Below are 18,106 nucleotides of genomic sequence, written 5' to 3'. Positions count from 1 at the left end.
ACAATCTTTTATGTCTAGTTCTATTATATTTGTATTGGGTATTTTTCTCCAAATATAAATTCTGCTGTCCAACCAATATAATTTCTTAAACTTCTAATATCCCAGAATTATTGTGCAGGCTGAGACTCTAGTCTGAGTTGTTCCAGCTGAGTTGACTTCTGTGTCCTAATGGAGCCCCATTAGTCCATTTGTATAAGTATCTTTTTAGGATTAAATGTTGGCTCACGCCAACTAGTTTCAGGTGGCTGACCACATTTAAGATGACAATAAATTAATTACTTGAGCACTTTTTAAATTTTTCCTTTTTTTTTTAACTCCCCTGGTGTCTTTTACAGAGACCTCTGCCAAAGAAGGGCTGCTGCTGTGGTGTCAAAGAAAAACTGCTCCTTACAGAAATGTGAACATTCAGAACTTTCATCTTAGGTAAACTTCCATTATTTCAAGGGGCAGAATCAGTCTGAAATATTTTAGGTCAAATTTTCCCCACAGTTGTATAGGTATGTATTTGACAGGAGAATTTCACTCCACTGTTAACCAGACTATTTTCAAATTCTTATGCTGTATCTTCAGAGTCTTATTTTGGTTAGCCTTTGGCATTATTTACCATGGCTTCCATAGTTACTATTTGAAAGAGAAAAATCCCTACTAAATGCAGAATGACCATATTACATTATTAGAGGTCCTTGGTATATGGGAATACCTGAATACTGCAGCATAGTGACTTGGCAAATGACTGCTTTCAAATGAAAGCCACTGTAGGTATAGACTGTTCTTGGCAAAAAATACCAATGTGTTGAGCATGCAAATATCTCATTATGATGAATCAGTCTTTATTATTTTGTAACGTAACTATAAATAAGCAGCCAAAAATGCACTCAGTAGACAACAGCAGCACTTTAAAACTTAGTTGTGTTCAGAATCAGAATCAATACTGAAGTTGAAAAATTTAGTGAAGCTCCAGCCTTGGTTCTGTGTTTTCATTAAGGGCTAGAGAGGGAGTTCTAGGCCATATGCAGGCTGCTAGTTTTGGGATTTCACTGGGCTAGTTCCTGTAGCTCTGCCAGTGACCCACCTCATTAAACTACATGACTTGCCATTTGCACTGTTTAACCATGTGATCTTGCCTTCCCTGAAACCCTTTATAGTACTTACAACAAGAGTTCTGTGTTACACTATTGTGGTGTTTTGAATTAATTCTTAATGTGCGGTACCTAAAACACATGTAGTGATAGAAAAGATACAGTTCACACATTCATCCACAGATAAAAAGAATTTGTTTGATTTGCAGTCCCTGTATTGCCTTTCAGAGATCTGAAATTTGTTATGTGTTATTTTCCTTGAATATAGAGAGATATATTTGAGTAGAGCTTTATATGGATGTAAATTACATGATGAGAATCTTAGCGTTTATACATATATATGTGCTGGTCTGATACATGGTATGGGGAAAACATCTTGAGTGGAATACCATGATTCACGTCTAGGTTGATCAGCTCTTACAGAACTACTTGACAACAGGCTGTCCAGACCATTTTAGTCTATACCTTTTTGGAAAAAAGTTTTTTGTTAGTTTGGTGCTCATTTTGATTGTTTTACCTTCTGGATGATCTTATACTATACAATGTATGTACATTCTGATTAATTGTATTACATTTTTATTGGAGATGGTTCTGTTGTTTGAAGAATCTACCCAGACCATCTGAGTGATAGGGATTCTAACAGTCTTAACACATTTAGTATCACACAATTACTGCACAGGGTAAGACCACAAACCCACAGTCCCGGTGATTACATTAAGTGTTTACATAAAGTATCTTTCAGAATAATTGGTTCTAGCTGAAAGGAAATCTCTCATAATCTTTCCATATAGATGTTGTTTGTAGCTCCGATCATTGCCTATTTTTGTCTTGAAAGGTAGTGGGCCTGATGTCACACTGAAGTGCCAGAGCTCAGATCGAAGCTGTCATATGTGTGAAGTGTTTTAAATAAACAAAGCTGATTTATGACTTCATACTTCTATGAGCACAACATGGTTGTGCCGTTAAAATTGTCTGAAATAACTGACACAGAAAAAGCCAATTCCCTCAGCAAATACAAGTAATTGCAGGTTTGCTCTCCTTTCAGTTTTTTTGCAAACGTGCTATAAGTGTAATAGGAGATTATGCACTCTCATTCATGAATGTGTACTCTGAGCTATCCTGGAACACTGCACAAATTAAGCAATTGAAATCTGGGACTGTTGCACATACTGTACACTGCCTAGAAAGTTTTATGGAGTCCTTAAGTGTTTATGGACTGTAGAATAAGAGACGTACTACAGGAAAGAGTACAGTAACAGAAAAGCTCAGAGGGATGAGTGTTGACAGAACATAAGTGTCAGGATTTGACAGGAGAGTTCCTTCTTGATTTTAAGCCTTGAGCAAGGATCAAACTGTAAAATGTCATTAATCTATTAACTATTATTTTTCCGTTCTATTTTTTTTGTTGTGAAGCTGGAAAGATGGCCTTGGATTATGTGCACTTATCCACAGACACCGACCTGATCTTATTGACTACTCCAAGCTAAATAAGGTCATCAATCTGGGTGGTACAGCACGCTGTCCTGCAGTGATTTGGCTGACTTCTGGTTTGCTTAGCATGTTTTCTAAAACACGAGTTGAGGAGTGCGTACTAATTCTGACTGGTGTTCTCAGTTCCCTCAAAAAAACCGAGTGATGTGGAGGAAAGGTCCCCATGACCGTCCTGTGTCCTTCTTTCCTTCCTATTGCAATGAATTCAGCATTTAATTGCTGAATCTGGTCCTCAGTTGCTAGGCAGCTGAAGAAGTCTTTTATACTGCCCAATATGATGTTAAATCAAATACATTGGAATTCTCCAGTCACCACTGAGTGTATTACACAGTCCATCCTGTTTTGTATGTTGTGTAAATGACTGCACATTGCAGAGCAGTAAACAATGAGATGATGATTAATCCTAAGATTCCTTAGAACAAACACTACCCTTGGTAATCAGGAGTATGCAATAAGTTACTAGTCCTACATAGAAAATATTCACCAATTCTTAAATTATACTTCTACCTATACTTCCAGACAAGTGGAAACAAAACTGATACCCTAACTTCCTTAGGTAGTACTCAGGGGGATTACAAAATTACTTTATTACAGTGTGCTACTTCCGGCAAAATGCACATATTCTAAAAGATACCAGCTACTTTGGTTTGAGAGGGAGAGGGCAAGTAATAATGTCAGAATTTCTGGGTACCATTACTGAAGAATAGAACTTAGAAAGAAAGTGGAATTTTGTCTTTTCACATTAGCTCTCAATACATATGTACCACTTTCTGCTCTCTGGAATGAATGCATCTTGAGGTCTCCCGTAAACACCAGTAAAGCAGAAAACTTAATTGTGGTTTTAATTTTTTGAATGCAACTTTTCATTGATGAGAGAGAGTGGTAAATCATAGACTATATTTTCCATTCCATCCCCTTCCATTACAAATTGATTTTACTAGTGGAATTGACTGTTATCAGAAAGCTTTTGATGAGGGAAAAGATGAATGAATGAGATGCAATTATTTTAAAACCTTAGTCTGTTTTATATATATGCTAAATTCATGCTGCAACCCAAGGTTGCAGTGATGAAAATTAAATTAACTTATTCCTAAACACTTAAGATTTTAATTTAAGCAGATGTTAATACAACTGCAGATCTGAACCAAAGGATGAAATATTAGCCATCAACACCAGCTTGTTCTCTAATTCTTCATATAACCATTTCTACAGATAAACAGGTTCCTGGAATGACTAAGCTACCTGTCTCTGTGTACATGTGCTTAGGTATGGCACGAACAGAAGTTGGTTTGATTGAGTTTGTGCTTTGAAAAAGAGGTAGACAGTACTAAAAACTTCACAGTATAACCATCCTATATATGAGTGCTGAGAAAAGGGAATAGAACATAAGCAGATCCGCTTCAACCTTACTATTTCCCTCTTAGCGGTTTCCAAAATAAGAACAGGTCAGGTTTCAAACTGGGGCTGAGCTGTGGCACATAAAGCACATGCAGAAAAATCCTAAAATAGATCTTGCTTTTCTGACTTGGCTGTGTTTGATTGACTGCTCATTTTCGTTACATTAACAGCTGTCTTGGTGTCTTGTTTCTTGGTTTCTTATCTCCTGCATGCTGTCCTTTCCTTTTCTCACCAATGTTTTTTGTGTGAACTTGTAGCTGGAAAAATGGCCTTGCTTTCAGCGCCCTTATCCATAGACACAGGCCTGATCTTCTTGACTATGACAAGTTAGATGAGGTATTTCTTTAGCTGTAGCAGAGATTTTTAGTTACTGTGGCTTGTAGTTTTGTTTAAAAGGACGGGTGATGGAGATCTCCTACAACTCTTCAGAAGTTGCTGTGATTTTAAACAAATCTTTTACCAGTGGAGCACAATTTACTCATGGACTTAGTACCAAGCACGCAAATAGGAGGTGCTCATCACTCATCCATAAGCAAAGTGTTTTAACCTGGTCAACAGGTCTCGCTTAGATTTGCGGTATTTTTGTCCCATTTAATTTCAGTAAGAGTTTTTGTATACACAGTTAGTAAATGTTGTATTATATATGGTGTCTTGTGTAATAGCAAAAATAAGTTCATGGGTTTTAAATATTGTCTACATTTTAAGTTCCTCTTAATGTCAATGATGCACAAAACTGCTAAATGATGATAGAGAGAGAATTTATGATTAGAGACTGTATTCTATTATACCCAAATTGTTAGGTTTCAAAATGTAAACTCTTCTTCATAAGACATTTTCTTGAACATGCAATGTTTATAGAAAGATGTGTCACGGGCTTTACTATTTATGATACCTGGCATATGTAGGTGCATGAAGAACAGACTTCTGTGAAACTTAAATAATTGCTGTGATTCCATAGTAATTAATCTTGCTAAGTTCATTTCAAAGTAACAAAAGACGCATGCTTGAGACTGGATTCCTTTATAGGAAATGTTTGTATTCAAATGGAAGCCCTCGCAATTCCCTACAGAAAACCTGTTACTGTTTTTTCAGTGAGCTCCAGCATCTCTAACTTTGCTCTTCTGTGCCATGTTTCCCCACCTTCTCTCTGTAGACATTGGCATTGTTCATAGTGGCTATGATCATTTAGCAGTTTGTAAATACGTGGAAATAATAATAGCATTAATGGCATGAACTGCCATTTCACATAGGGTGTTTTCACTCCAAGGTGATACCGGAAGGCTGCCTTAAGAGGAGCCCTAATCTGACATGCTCTTCAGTTGTTGGCAATATTGGTCTGTAGTGTAAGACATGAAATGTGTGCTGTTTACCTGAACTGTGCTCACTGCTTCCTTTCTCTCTCATTCAAAAAACAAAATCAAAATCTCAAAACCAGAGGAAGTTCTTGAATTTCCACAGCTCTAAAATTTGATTTGTAGAGGCTTTACTGATTTCGCTGTCCAAGTCAAAACTGGGAAGTTTTGCTCCTTTTGAAGAACTGTTCTGTCTGTGCTTGCTTCTTCTCATGCACGCACCTGACCAACAGGAAACTCAGTAGAATACTTATCACTGTATGATAAGGTATAGTAGGTATAAAATATGCAGGATTAACTTTTTGATTAACTGTCCAGTATAGCCTACTGGACCAGTGTCCTTGACTGTATGTCTTACTGCTGTACTTCATTCAGAGTTAGCTCAGAATTATGAGTGTACACTGCATATGTTATCTATGTTCCCCTCCAGAATATATTTGCAGCAGAGTCCTAGCGGCAGCTAGGTCCTAGCTTATTAATGTTTTCTTTTGAAAGTATAGCAGTAGATAGACCAAAAGTTCATATACCTATACTCTGCTTTTTGAAGAACAATAGTTGTGACTCCAGTTTACAGTTTGGAAAAACAGAGTAATTTATTGTGTACTTCTGTAGTGTTGCTTCAAGGGAAAACTTCTATATTTAACTAGTTGTATTTTCTTCTTTAATGCAGGATGACCCCATAGGAAATATCAACCTTGCCATGGAAATTGCTGAAAAGCATTTGGATATCCCTAAGATGCTGGACGCAGAAGGTGAGAATTATAGCTTACTGAAGTTTGTGTTACTCACAAGCAGAAGACAGTAAAACTTCTTTTGTTTTGTAGCTAGCAAATGTTCAACATTCCTTCCACATGAATCATAATGGAGGAACCTGCTTTGTTTTCAAACAATGTTTTCCTTATTCCCCATGTATTGAATAATGTCACTCACTTTTTGCTTTATTCCTTATTGTTCATTATTTTTTGTATTTATTATAATAGTTTGGACCTTAACCTCAGCACATTGCCCCACTGTGATAATTGAGGTAAAATGCAGGATCAAAAGATAATCCTTGCCTTTAAGAAATTAAAATCTAAATCTAATAAAGGAAAATAAAACTGTTAGCAGCTTAAAGATTGTTCACTTTTTTAAATGTTTAAGTGAGAGAGGGCCAGGAATAGAAATAGAAGTATATAACTTTCAAAACCCTCTAACAACATGCCTCCTATGAAACACAGCTAGATTGAGGGAAGCATTTTTTTGGGTTTATTTTAATTATAAACCATGTGCAGTGATAGTTTTAACAAATAGTTTCATTTTTGGTTTCTCCAATAGAAGTTGACAGAATTTGTTGACACATAACAAGGAAATATTTATTAAAGTTTCGTGAATTTCTTCAAGATAACCAAACTCTTGTACTCCAGGCAAAAAATGGTGCCAAAATACTGGAATTTGCCTACACTAGTTCAAAGCATTCTTCTCCAAGTATGCAGACTCTGCTCTGGTGGCTTGTCAGTACAGCAGTGATAACACAGGAATTATCCAAAGCACTCAAACTCACTGTGTCTGCTCCCCTTGAAGTCTGTAGTAGGAAAGTTAGGCCAATACCAGATTTTCTGCACGTTCTAGCCCTTATCTTTCTATTCTTGGCAGGGGAAGGGGAAGTGAAATCATGCTGCTTCTAACACCCTCTAAGTATTCGCCATCGCTTTTCACTCTCTCTACTTCCTCTGTGTTCTCAGTGGAAACTTTGCAAAGTTTTTTCACAACTACGTGAAGTAGATGCAAAATCACTAAATACATTGGTCCTGAACTTAGAAATCTCACTGTTAATATTAGAAAATCTTACCTCATTGGTGTGTCTTTTCACACCAGTATCTTCCCACTCCTTACACTGGCAGGAAACTTTGCAGCTTGCACTAGCGTTATTCATCACTCAGCCATAATTGGTGTAAAACCACCTTTTCTGCCTTTCTCTGTTAAGTATTGAAAAGGTCCATTTTTACCAATGTACCCGTACCCGAACTTTGATTGCACCTTTTCTATACTTTTACTCTTTCCTGCCATAACAGGGACAAAGCTATCAGCTAGCCAAGTCAAACTCTTCTGTGATTTATAGAATCATAGAATTGCCTAGGTTGGAAGGGACGTTTCAGATCATCTAGTCCAGCCATCAACCTAACTCTGACAAAAACCACCACTAAACCATATCTCTAAGCACTGCCCGTCTTTTAAATACCTCCAGGGATGGTGATATTTGACCACTTCCCTGGGCAGCCTGTTCCAATGCTTAATAACCCTTTCAGTGTAAAAATTTTTCCTAATATCCAATCTAAACCTCCCCTGGTGCAACTTGAGGCCATTTCCTCCTATTATGCTATTAACTAAAAAGACGGACTGGCGCAGAGATTGCTATCCAAGCTTTTCTTAGCACAAAATGTATTTCTGGACTGCACATTTCTACAGGTTTCCAATATATGTCAATACCTTGCTAGTCATGGGGACCCTGTGCTAATATACACTGTACCCACTCCTATTTTGTGACTGTCAGTGGCTGTGTTTAACTCTGGAATAATTCTAGTGATTTAGATGAAGTTACTTTGGAGCGACAGTGAAGCTGAACCCAGTAGATCTGCCAGCCATGCCATCTGCTTAGAAGTTTCCACAAACCAGAAGGTAGCAACACCCTTCTGCACAGTCTCAACCTTCAGATGTTTTGCCATTTCAGGGGGAGTTATATCTTTTCCATTTACTGATTCCTAAAGCTTAGGTAGCTTTGCACTGATGTCAGTAAACAAATGCAACCTGAATAATGTGGTATTTATTTTGAATCCTTATAGCACTGAGGTGGCATCATCACCATAATCTGATGGAAGTACCTTGTGAGAATTTCTGAGAAATAAACCCTCTTCTCTTCACACAGATGTAGTAAACAGTGCCAGACCTGATGAAAGAGCCATTATGACTTATGTTTCCTGTTACTACCATGCATTTGCTGGTGCTCAGAAGGTGAGACAGTAGAAGATGCATCAGATCTCATCCTTCACCTTCTGTCTTGTTTCTTTCAGCAGTTTTTCCTCTTCTGATCTTTTCCTCACTAGTTACTAGGACAACATCTTAGAGCTGAGCTCATTTCCTGTTCCTTGATTTTCTCTGTGAGCCACTGTCTTGGTAGAGCCAGTAGTAGTCTATCCATTTGTTCCATAGAAACAAGCCTTCCTGTCTCATCTTTCTGTATATTTACTAATAATATCCAGTAGGATTTTGACAGCTGGTTAGTGAATGGGATAGAGGACAATATTCTTTTTAATTGAACCTGTGTTCATTCATTTGAAGCACCTTTAAAAATGCAAGATGAAAAACAGCTCATAGTGACAAAAACAATACCAATAGCAGAATGCCATCTTTTTTCCTCCCTGCTGGATATTATTCCTGCTACAGATCTCAAAATCATCATAACAGATGGTCAGAAAACAAACCCTTCTCTTATGCTTTCAGGATTGTTTTTAAAATGTTAAATGCTTAATGGTAAGTATAAACAGCAACATAAAACATTGCTACTATGCAAAATAGACACAGAAACATACACAGGCATCTCAGAGGAGCTCTGGAATCGTGTCCTAATGAAAAAAAGGAAAATTTTAAAAAGCAAGGTACTTCAGATTTGGACATACTTCAGGTATTGGTAATATAAAGAATACTGATATATAATGGTAAGGTTATAACTAATCCACATGCAACTTCCAGAGAACATCTCCCCACATCAAAATGTAGTCTGTCTTTCCTGTGTCTTAGTCAAAAAAACCCCACATTCTAAGTCACCAGACACATGCCTGCCAGTTCTTAAGCAGACAGTCCTGGTAAAATTAAGGTCATTCCCTCTGTGACAATACTGCAGGATCAAGCTTATTTTAAAAAATCCACCTCTTTGTTAGAGCTTATGTTGAATTTCTAGTGTATATTTTATTCTGTCAGCATGCATCGATTTAACACTAAATTTATTACAGCTTTGTAGAGTTTCTATAGTACAGAACTATGGACAAGAAAACAATCAGAATGACTCTATGTTGTGCTTTTACTTATTCATCCTGTTTTCTATTCCTCGATTCCTTTTTTTTGTTTTGTTTTCATTTTTCCCCCGCTCTTGTAGATATTGTGAACACTCCCAAACCCGATGAGAGAGCTATCATGACATATGTGTCCTGCTTCTACCATGCTTTTGCTGGAGCAGAGCAGGTATTAATCAACTGTCCCTTCAGGTTGCTCTGTTTTTGATTGGTTGTTTCACATTTACACTAGTTTATTAAAAAAACCCAACTAATTTAGTACTTTGTGATTTTAATTAACAATTGCAAGTATTACTTGACTACTAATACTTGTTTTTAACCAACACTTGAACCTGTTTTAGTTAAATGTTGTATAGCAAGTTGAACCTCCTTAATTTCAATGGACGTTCCTGTTTCTAATTTTGGGTCTTTATTTGGTGTTTATAAGGACTATTTCAGAAAAACTGTATTTGAAGATACTGTGAAATGGAGTTGTTGTTTGTTGCTACATCAACATCTTATACATTTGTTGCATAAAAGAATGTTTGACTTTTCGAGCTTGAGACTATTCTAGACTTACTCATGCTGAGTAGTAATTTAGGGCTAAATTTTCAAAGATGTCTAAAGATGCAGAAAGGCACAGAAGACATCCAACACAGTATTTGTGCCTGGTTCCCACTGAAGCCAGCAGAATTATTTGTGGATCAAAGTACTAGTATAAAAGGCACGAACATCAGCAGCAGACCTGTCATACAGGATGGGATTCTCACTTACAAATGTGGCATTTCCCACTGTTCTGCTTCATACATTTCTAGCCTGCAAATGGACATAACCCAACTTATTTGGAAAAAAAAAAAAAAGAAGAAGAAAAACCCCTTACAGTAGTTGATATTTTTCCTTCATCCTCAGGGTTTAATATCCCTTCCTGTCTGATAAGGCCCCCTACACCTGATAAGGACCCCCAACAGAGCACAGCTGTGTTGTTGCTCCATCTCGCTTCTGGGTGTGAAGGTTTTGCTATTCATGCAAAAGGGGGATTCCAAATACTCTGTAACACAGGAGTCTACACAGATATTTATTTGATTAGATATACTCCAGACTCATATTTGTATGAAAGTATAGATCTGCGATGTCAAACGACTGATGTAAATTTTAAATACGGCAGAGCTACACAGTACCTTCACAAATAAATTTGGCAGGAGGCATGAAAAAATTTCCTGTCAGTGGCTGAGCTGCATATATTCTCAAGGGTATATGCACATATGATGTGCAGATATAGAGTGGTCTGGGACTCCTGAATCACATGCAGTGTCTTTCCAGTGTGGCTAACAAATCTAATAATTTTTGGTGTGATTTAAAAAAAACAAAAACCTTATAGGATAACTTTAAGAATGGCCTAAGTTGTCTTTGAAAATAAAAGATTTATTAGGCAACTATAATGGCAGTGTGAAATTTCCCCTTGTATAATAAGGTTTCACTGTACAACAATGTGACTTCTGTGCTGATCTATTTAGGCCATTGTAATCTGTGACTACAGAAGGAGGGTAAATATATATCTAAGTAACCTAGGAACACAAATCAACAACTATAAAACAATGTGATTTTTATTTGCAGCAGCCACATTCTCTCTCTTTCTCCAAGCCTGTGCCTTTCTCAGAGTGTGTTTATGAATATGCCCTGTTTATTTGGTGTATTTTATAGGCGGAGACTGCAGCTAACCGTATCTGTAAGGTGCTTGCTGTGAATCAGGAAAATGAGAGGTTGATGGAAGAGTATGAGCGACTAGCAAGTGAGGTAAAGACAGCTGCATTTGTAATGTGGTGACAATTTTGTTCATGTAATACTGAAAGCTGAAAGATTCATGCACTCTCTGCAAGACAGCAAAGTGGAGACACTATGAGGGTAAATCTCACAGTGGTAGGTACAAAGGTCAGTTGCCCAAGATGTCAAGGTTCAGATGATTCCTTTGACACAGACTTCCTGTGTGACCTCCAGCAGGTCACTCAGCCTCATTAATGTGCCAAAAAGGGTGTTTTGAGAACTGTAATCGGTCTGCCCCAAGACCAAGCTTGCTGTCTCTGTAATCTCCAAAGATAGCCATCCTTGACCACACGTGGTACATACAGGATCCTGTCACTCCAAGCAAGCCCATTGGCTTTGTGTACTGCAAAGCACACTTAGACAGGGTCTTTCACAATGCACCTGTGACACAGGCAGCAAATGAATGAAGAAGGGGGCACATTGTGCTCCTCCTGTCCTTTCTTGCTAAATGGCAAATATGTTGAGTCAGGACTACAGATGTGTAGTCCCTTGTCTTTAATGCATAACCTGCAAAAACATACTGAGATTATAGACACAAAGACAGTAGTGCTACATTGGCACTAACGGACTTGTGAGTAACGATTTTTACATGACCTGAGTTACTTGGCTGGTGTCTGTCCTGATCCCATAATTATAATTGCTTAAGACATCAAGACCCATATTTTTGAAAGTGGCAAGTGATTTGTGGTAGCTCAGATTTTGAGTAATTAGCTAGAGACGCCTTACATGTCTGTTAATCTTTCTGGAAATCACAGTATTTCTATAAATATCTAGAGTATATGGGCAAATTAGTTAAAAAATTATTCTTCAGCTTTGAAAATCTTGTGCTTACTTGCAATTAAGGCACTGATAACAACTGAAGTCAATAATATTAAAATGAAGCCAACTTGGTTAGGATTCATTCAATATGATCTTTTTTTGGTTGCTTTTCCGTTGCCTTTATTTGAATTGTTTTGTGTTGGTTTGAAAGCTTTTAGAGTGGATTCGCCGGACAATTCCTTGGCTGGAAAACAGGACCCCAGAAAAAACAATGCAGGCTATGCAGAAGAAATTAGAGGATTTCCGGGACTACCGCCGTAAACACAAACCTCCTAAAGTCCAAGAGAAATGTCAACTGGAGATCAACTTCAACACCCTGCAGACAAAACTCAGAATCAGCAATCGGCCAGCTTTCATGCCATCAGAGGGGAAAATGGTTTCAGTAAGTAAAGGAGGCATCAATATTTCCTTCTCCTCTTTATCAACATTCTCACAAAAATTTCAAAGTGAAGGATGGAAATACCATTTTAAGTCATCCTCAGAAACTTCAGTTTGTTGTACTTTATCAATATTAAACCACTCTTTTTTACATGTTCCCTTCCATTCTAGAATCTTGCTTTCTCATAAACATGCTCCTGCCTCTTTGAAGCCTTTCCCCAAGAGCAAATGGTCTTGAGATGTGAGATGATACAGAGCTTCCTTTGTGAATGTTATCAGTACTTCTCTATTAGTGAGACCAAATATTGTTTATTTAAGCAAAACTCACAGTGGTTTCATTGACATTTTGGTCATTAGACTTACAGAAACAGACATTGCTCAATATATGTTTCTGCTTTTTTATACTTTTTAAAATTAAATTTTGTTTTTTCTTATTTCTGCGAAGATAACAGTCAGTACCAAGAATTGGTACATCTGCTGATAAGTATTGTGAGTCGACTGCGGGTCAGAACATTTCCTGTGGAATATAGCAAACCTGCTATAGAACTCTGTTCTATGATTGTGTTTTGGTTGTTCAGATTTGAAAAACAGATGATTGCACTATCTGCAAAGGACCATTGTCCACTCCCCATATGCAGAAAATGTTACTTCCATTTCCTATTCACACCTTCAAGTTTCTGAAGAAGCTCACAAAACTTTGTGCACCACAGAAAGTGAAATGAGCTTGTATTTCAGATAAAATACGCACCAAGTCCTCTTGATACTAATTATTTTGCTATTGTCAAGAAAAAAGTACTTTTATTTTGATAACAGATAGGTATGTCATAAAAGAACATGCACGTTGTAAAATAGGAGGTAAAAGCAATGTATCGTGAAGACACTGAATGAGTAGCTATGTTTGGAAGCCATTTATATAGGGGTTCCTTTCACAAACCCACCTGAACAGGATGCGCTATTAAGAGCAGACGTCTAGACTACAAGGCTTCCTGAGCTGCCTGACGACATTTTCTATGATTCTATGATTTTACAAAATCTGGACATAAAACTTCTCTTTTTGGAGCAAAATTGTGAATGAATCAGAAATCTGCAAATTCAGATAAAAAGAGATTATAGTTTCATCCCCTCTCTCCCGTGTGTTCTCTTCAAAGGATATTGCCGGCGCTTGGCAGAGACTTGAACAAGCTGAGAAAGGTTATGAAGAGTGGCTGCTGAATGAAATACGAAGACTGGAAAGACTTGAACACTTGGCTGAGAAATTTAGGCAAAAGGCTTCCACTCATGAACAGTGGGCATATGGTGAGCAGAGATGTCTTTTAACATTTTTAATGTTTTAATCTTCAAAGTTGAACTGTCAGTGCTGAATATTTACCAGCCAGAAACTCACTCATAAGTGGTTTAGATAGTTTTAGAAACCCAAAATAGTAGCAGATAAAATTGCAGGTTTTGTTGACTGTAGTCAGGACCTAACTTGTAGACATGTGGTAATGAAATGTAACTGTAAAAATCATACTCTGGAAGTAGTGAGTCAAACTTAATGGGACTATGCAGCACTTGAATAGAGACCATTACTGCTAATGGATTCCTATGTATTAGTACACTAGCAATCCAACCAGGAACACAGTGACACCACTGGTTAAGTGTGAAAATATTAGCAGAGTTAGTCTGAGTTGATTGCCATTTGGTCATCATGATGTTTTGAATAGTCCACATAAACTACATGATAACGGACTCATTAATGCTTTGTTCCATACCCTGGATTACACCCCATTTATAGTTTTGATTTTTAATGGTTACCTAACCTTACGTGTAGTTGTAACAGCTATAGGACCATACACTGGCATACGGTTTTGTTGGGGACCATTGAACATAGATCTGCTCTGTCATCCTACTGTTTTCCCTGGAAACAGTCATCTTGCTTCTGCCATGCTGCTGGCTTTTTCCAGATAGAATCTTTTCACGCTGTGAAAGCAAACCAGAGTCCATTCCATAACACAGTTGCTGGAAGCGTACAAGGCTGCAAATGGCTGCCAAGCAGATACTAGAAGGGAAACTACAGTGTTTATCAGCCCTGAGAGCCTAATTTCTGAGCATAAACTACTCATGGTGAGGTGTTACAGCTGTTACGCAGGGAAAACTTCACATAAGCTGGTACATAGCAAACGAAACAATAGTACCTTCTGGCTCTAGAATTCACAGAGCTGTGTAATGCCCTGTGGTGAGCTGCAGTTGTAGGGGCTGTCTGTATAGATTCAGTTGTCCAATGCAGGAGCCTACTGAGTAATATTTCAGTTTCTAATTTCCTCTTTTCTTCTCTAGGCTTTTGTAAATAGGTTGACATTTTTCACTTAAAATTCAGTGTTTGCCACACATCTCAATCTTCTTTTTTTTTTTTTTTTTTGGTATAACAGTAACATTAGTACATTATCAAAAGTGAAGCTCAGCATAGCAGGTGATTTCTGGTTTTCTAAGTCTACACTACAGAAGACTTACCACAATAGTTTAGAGCCCCAGTTTTTGCCAACATGCCGTTTTTATGCCAGTTTCTCAAGCCATGTAATACTTGCTATTTTAGACCAGTATAAACAGCCTATGCAAGAATCAAAGAATTACTGAGAGATCTTTAAATATATATATTTCTAATTAACGTTGCTGTGCTGACAATTTGCCACTGATTTCAGTGGGGGTGGGACTTCATCTCATACATGTAATTTTCCCTATGCCTCAGCTTAAAAAGTTGACTAAAATTGCAATTATTCTAGAAAAAAAAATAGTAAAAAAGGACTAATATTTTAATTTTCTCTTTCAGGCAAAGAGCAGACCTTACTTCAGAAGGATTATGAATCTGCTTCTCTGACAGAAGTCCGTGCCATGTTAAGGAAACATGAAGCTTTTGAGAGCGATTTGGCTGCTCACCAGGACAGGGTGGAACAGATAGCTGCCATTGCCCAGGAGCTGAAGTATGTTCCATTTAAAGGCTTGCAGCTGCTGACATTTAACTTTGCGATAAACTCTTTCCAATGAATTTGATAGTGTCATAGGTACCAACGTAAGAATTCCAGAGATAGCTTCATAAGTATATTATCTGAGCTGGTCACTGAGACCTTTCCCTCGTCTCCCCCTTACCCCCAACCAAATATAGATATTCAACTGACCAAAATTAGTTGAAAATGAACATTTTAAAATTGACTCAACAGTAAGCTTTTAGCATTAGGTCTACCAATGAGTCCATTGTGTGTTGATGGGAATACTGGAGCTGTTTATTTCTCAGTTCATGTGGTCTACTGAGAGTTTTCACCCACAGTTCCATCAACTTAGCCACAGGACAAAGGCTCACTCAGCATAATATACCCAGATAAAACAGAACCAAAGCTGAGAACAATTCTACAACACATTTAGGCTACATCTGTATTGTTGACATCAGCTATATAGGTCAGGGATGTGAAGAGTCAGGGCCCCTGACTGTCAGACACCCTTATGCCAGCAGACGTCCTGAGTGTTGATGCAGTTACTCTGTCTAATCTCTCGGTGAAGCTTCCTTTTGTTTGTGGGAAGGTTTTTAATTCACCTGTGTGAAGCACAGTTTTGTCAGCAAAGCTCTGCCCACGCTGACAGGACTGATGTCCCTATTCTGGGAAAGTCGTCCTAATGTGTACACCAAGCCAAGCATGTTTGATTTTATAATCTTATACAGTTAATTGCAGTGGTTTTGTGGTGTAAATCAGTGGCGCTACTCCTGATCTCAGCAATTTGGCACATACTTAAATTCATTGCTCACCCACAGTATAAATCTGTAAAGCCAACGGGAACAAACGGGTGGTAGGGGTCGAAACAGGAGCCAACATCAAAATTCTCAGATTCATGCCCTTGGCTTCAACTCTCCAAGTTTCAGTTTCTCACCTTCTTGAATAGGCAAAACAGTTACTACTCAAAAATAAAATGTTAAAAACATGCCCTCTTTTCACTTTGTGAAGGACTATGACTCATAAACACATCCACATTTATTAACAATTTAAAAATCAGAGTTGTCTAAAAATGTAGTTCGTACCTGATAGCAGCACTTAACAGTAATTGTATAATTCAAATGGATTTATAAGAAAAAATCCTATTTTTCAAAGATTATTTAAAGGGGGAAAAGTAAAACACAGTGGGCAAAGTAAATATTGTTTTTTAGTTAGTGTGAAAAACATCTGAAAAACACAGTGGATGAAGATTTCACTGAGTATGTAAGCTTATGAAACACCTTCTGTCATGCCTTGATCTCTGTTGTGGAGTTATTTGTTCCTCTTTATACTGAAGAAAGTTTCTGAAATACCTCATCATTGTTAATTCAGCTTCAGCTTTACAAGTGATGAGAAACTTTGGGAACGTAGTATACATAACACAGCATCTGCTTACCAGTGTTTTGAACTCTGTGTCCTTTACCTCTGGTGAGGCCAGTGAACACTGTATCCTGTCTATTTTAGGATTGTCTCTTCTCAGTTGTTTCAGTAATTTGCTGTGTGAAGTTGAACAAGTTATTTGTGGCCTGGGCTGCGAAGGTGCTGAAAACCCATTGCTTTTAGAGATGCTCTACTTTGACTTCTCAGCTTCTCCATACAATGGGGCTATCAGTGCCTGATTTTTCACTGAGACTCAGTAGCTCAGTTAAGCTTAATGCCCTTGGAGAATGCTGAATGAAAGGTCATAAAGGTCAAGTTTTATTTTTAGCTGCAAGCGAATGAGCAGCTTCTGTTTAAATAGTGATTTTAATTATTTATACATAATTCCTCACACAATGAAATTATGGAGGAAAATACTAATTTCTTTCTCCATTCGTATTTTTAAAGAAGGAATGACTAATGTCTGAATGCTAAGAAATGTGCATTAGCACCTGATCCAAAGCTTTTTTCTTGTTTTTACTTTTTGTCACTGGATCAGGCCCTTACAGAAATCATCATCATCTGTGTCTAAATTACAAGTCAGTACACCTCCATGTTTTGTTTTAGTCAATTGCTTGGCTGCCTAATGTTGCTGTTTCAAAGGAGCAATATTGCTGTGTGACCTTGACCTCTACCAGTTACAGTTTCCTGTCTGTTCTGGTATTTTCTGCTGCAGCAGATGAGTCCACTGTATTCTTAAGGGTGAAGTTGCTACAAGCTTGTTGATGCTGTTTAGGTAAAGAATTTGTGCATGTGTGCAAGCAGGTGATTCCAGCCAAGATCCTGCTATAAGATTGTTGTGTTCCAGCCTGTATAGATTTAGAAATCCTTGGCAACGAGGCATGGCAAGGCTTGGTTAAGGCTATATACAAAACTGGAAAAAGTCAGGCATTTCTAAAATGGGATTCGCCATTTATGATGTAACAAATGCTATATATATTCATTTATGGCCTTTTGTGCTGACTTCAATGTTTTCAATCATCAAGATAAAATTTTTGGAATGTAGTTTCTTGCATATCCATCAATTCTAGTATAGCAACTTATTTTCAGCCAAGATGACCACTATCTGTGACACTGATTTGGAGGGTCTTTTTGCTTCTGGAAACCTGGGCTCAAATTGTGCTTACGTACATGATTAACATGAGCCTGGTTCTGAAGCAGTGTTAAAGCAAGTTGTTCAGCAGGTTATTTTTGTGACACTATCACTGTTCCTAAAGTGAGCTCATACTTAAGTGCTTCTCTGGATCAGGATGAATTTGACTAAATTTTTAATTTTTTACAGATAAAATTGGAATTACTTGTAAGATTAATAGGAATACTTAATG

The 18,106-nt window shown here is 37.6% G+C and overlaps 1 protein-coding gene across 1 annotated transcript in view; it reads left to right on the top strand.

Annotated features, from left to right (window-relative positions):
• Nucleotides 1-18,106, top strand: part of ACTN2 (actinin alpha 2) — a 70,103-nt gene that overhangs the window by 34,149 nt on the left and 17,848 nt on the right. Inside the window, exons 5-12 of the mRNA XM_074580041.1 lie at nucleotides 336-423; nucleotides 2,493-2,571; nucleotides 5,991-6,072; nucleotides 9,450-9,535; nucleotides 11,047-11,139; nucleotides 12,137-12,367; nucleotides 13,512-13,659; nucleotides 15,170-15,320. Coding sequence (XP_074436142.1) covers nucleotides 336-423; nucleotides 2,493-2,571; nucleotides 5,991-6,072; nucleotides 9,450-9,535; nucleotides 11,047-11,139; nucleotides 12,137-12,367; nucleotides 13,512-13,659; nucleotides 15,170-15,320 — 958 coding nt within the window. The remainder of the gene's footprint in view (nucleotides 1-335; nucleotides 424-2,492; nucleotides 2,572-5,990; nucleotides 6,073-9,449; nucleotides 9,536-11,046; nucleotides 11,140-12,136; nucleotides 12,368-13,511; nucleotides 13,660-15,169; nucleotides 15,321-18,106) is intronic.

Source organism: Larus michahellis, chromosome 3 (genome assembly GCF_964199755.1).
Source record: "Larus michahellis chromosome 3, bLarMic1.1, whole genome shotgun sequence".
Classification (NCBI taxonomy): domain Eukaryota; kingdom Metazoa; phylum Chordata; class Aves; order Charadriiformes; family Laridae; genus Larus; species Larus michahellis.
Note: the sequence above shows the minus strand (reverse complement) of the source record. Positions and strands in the feature narration are given on the sequence as shown.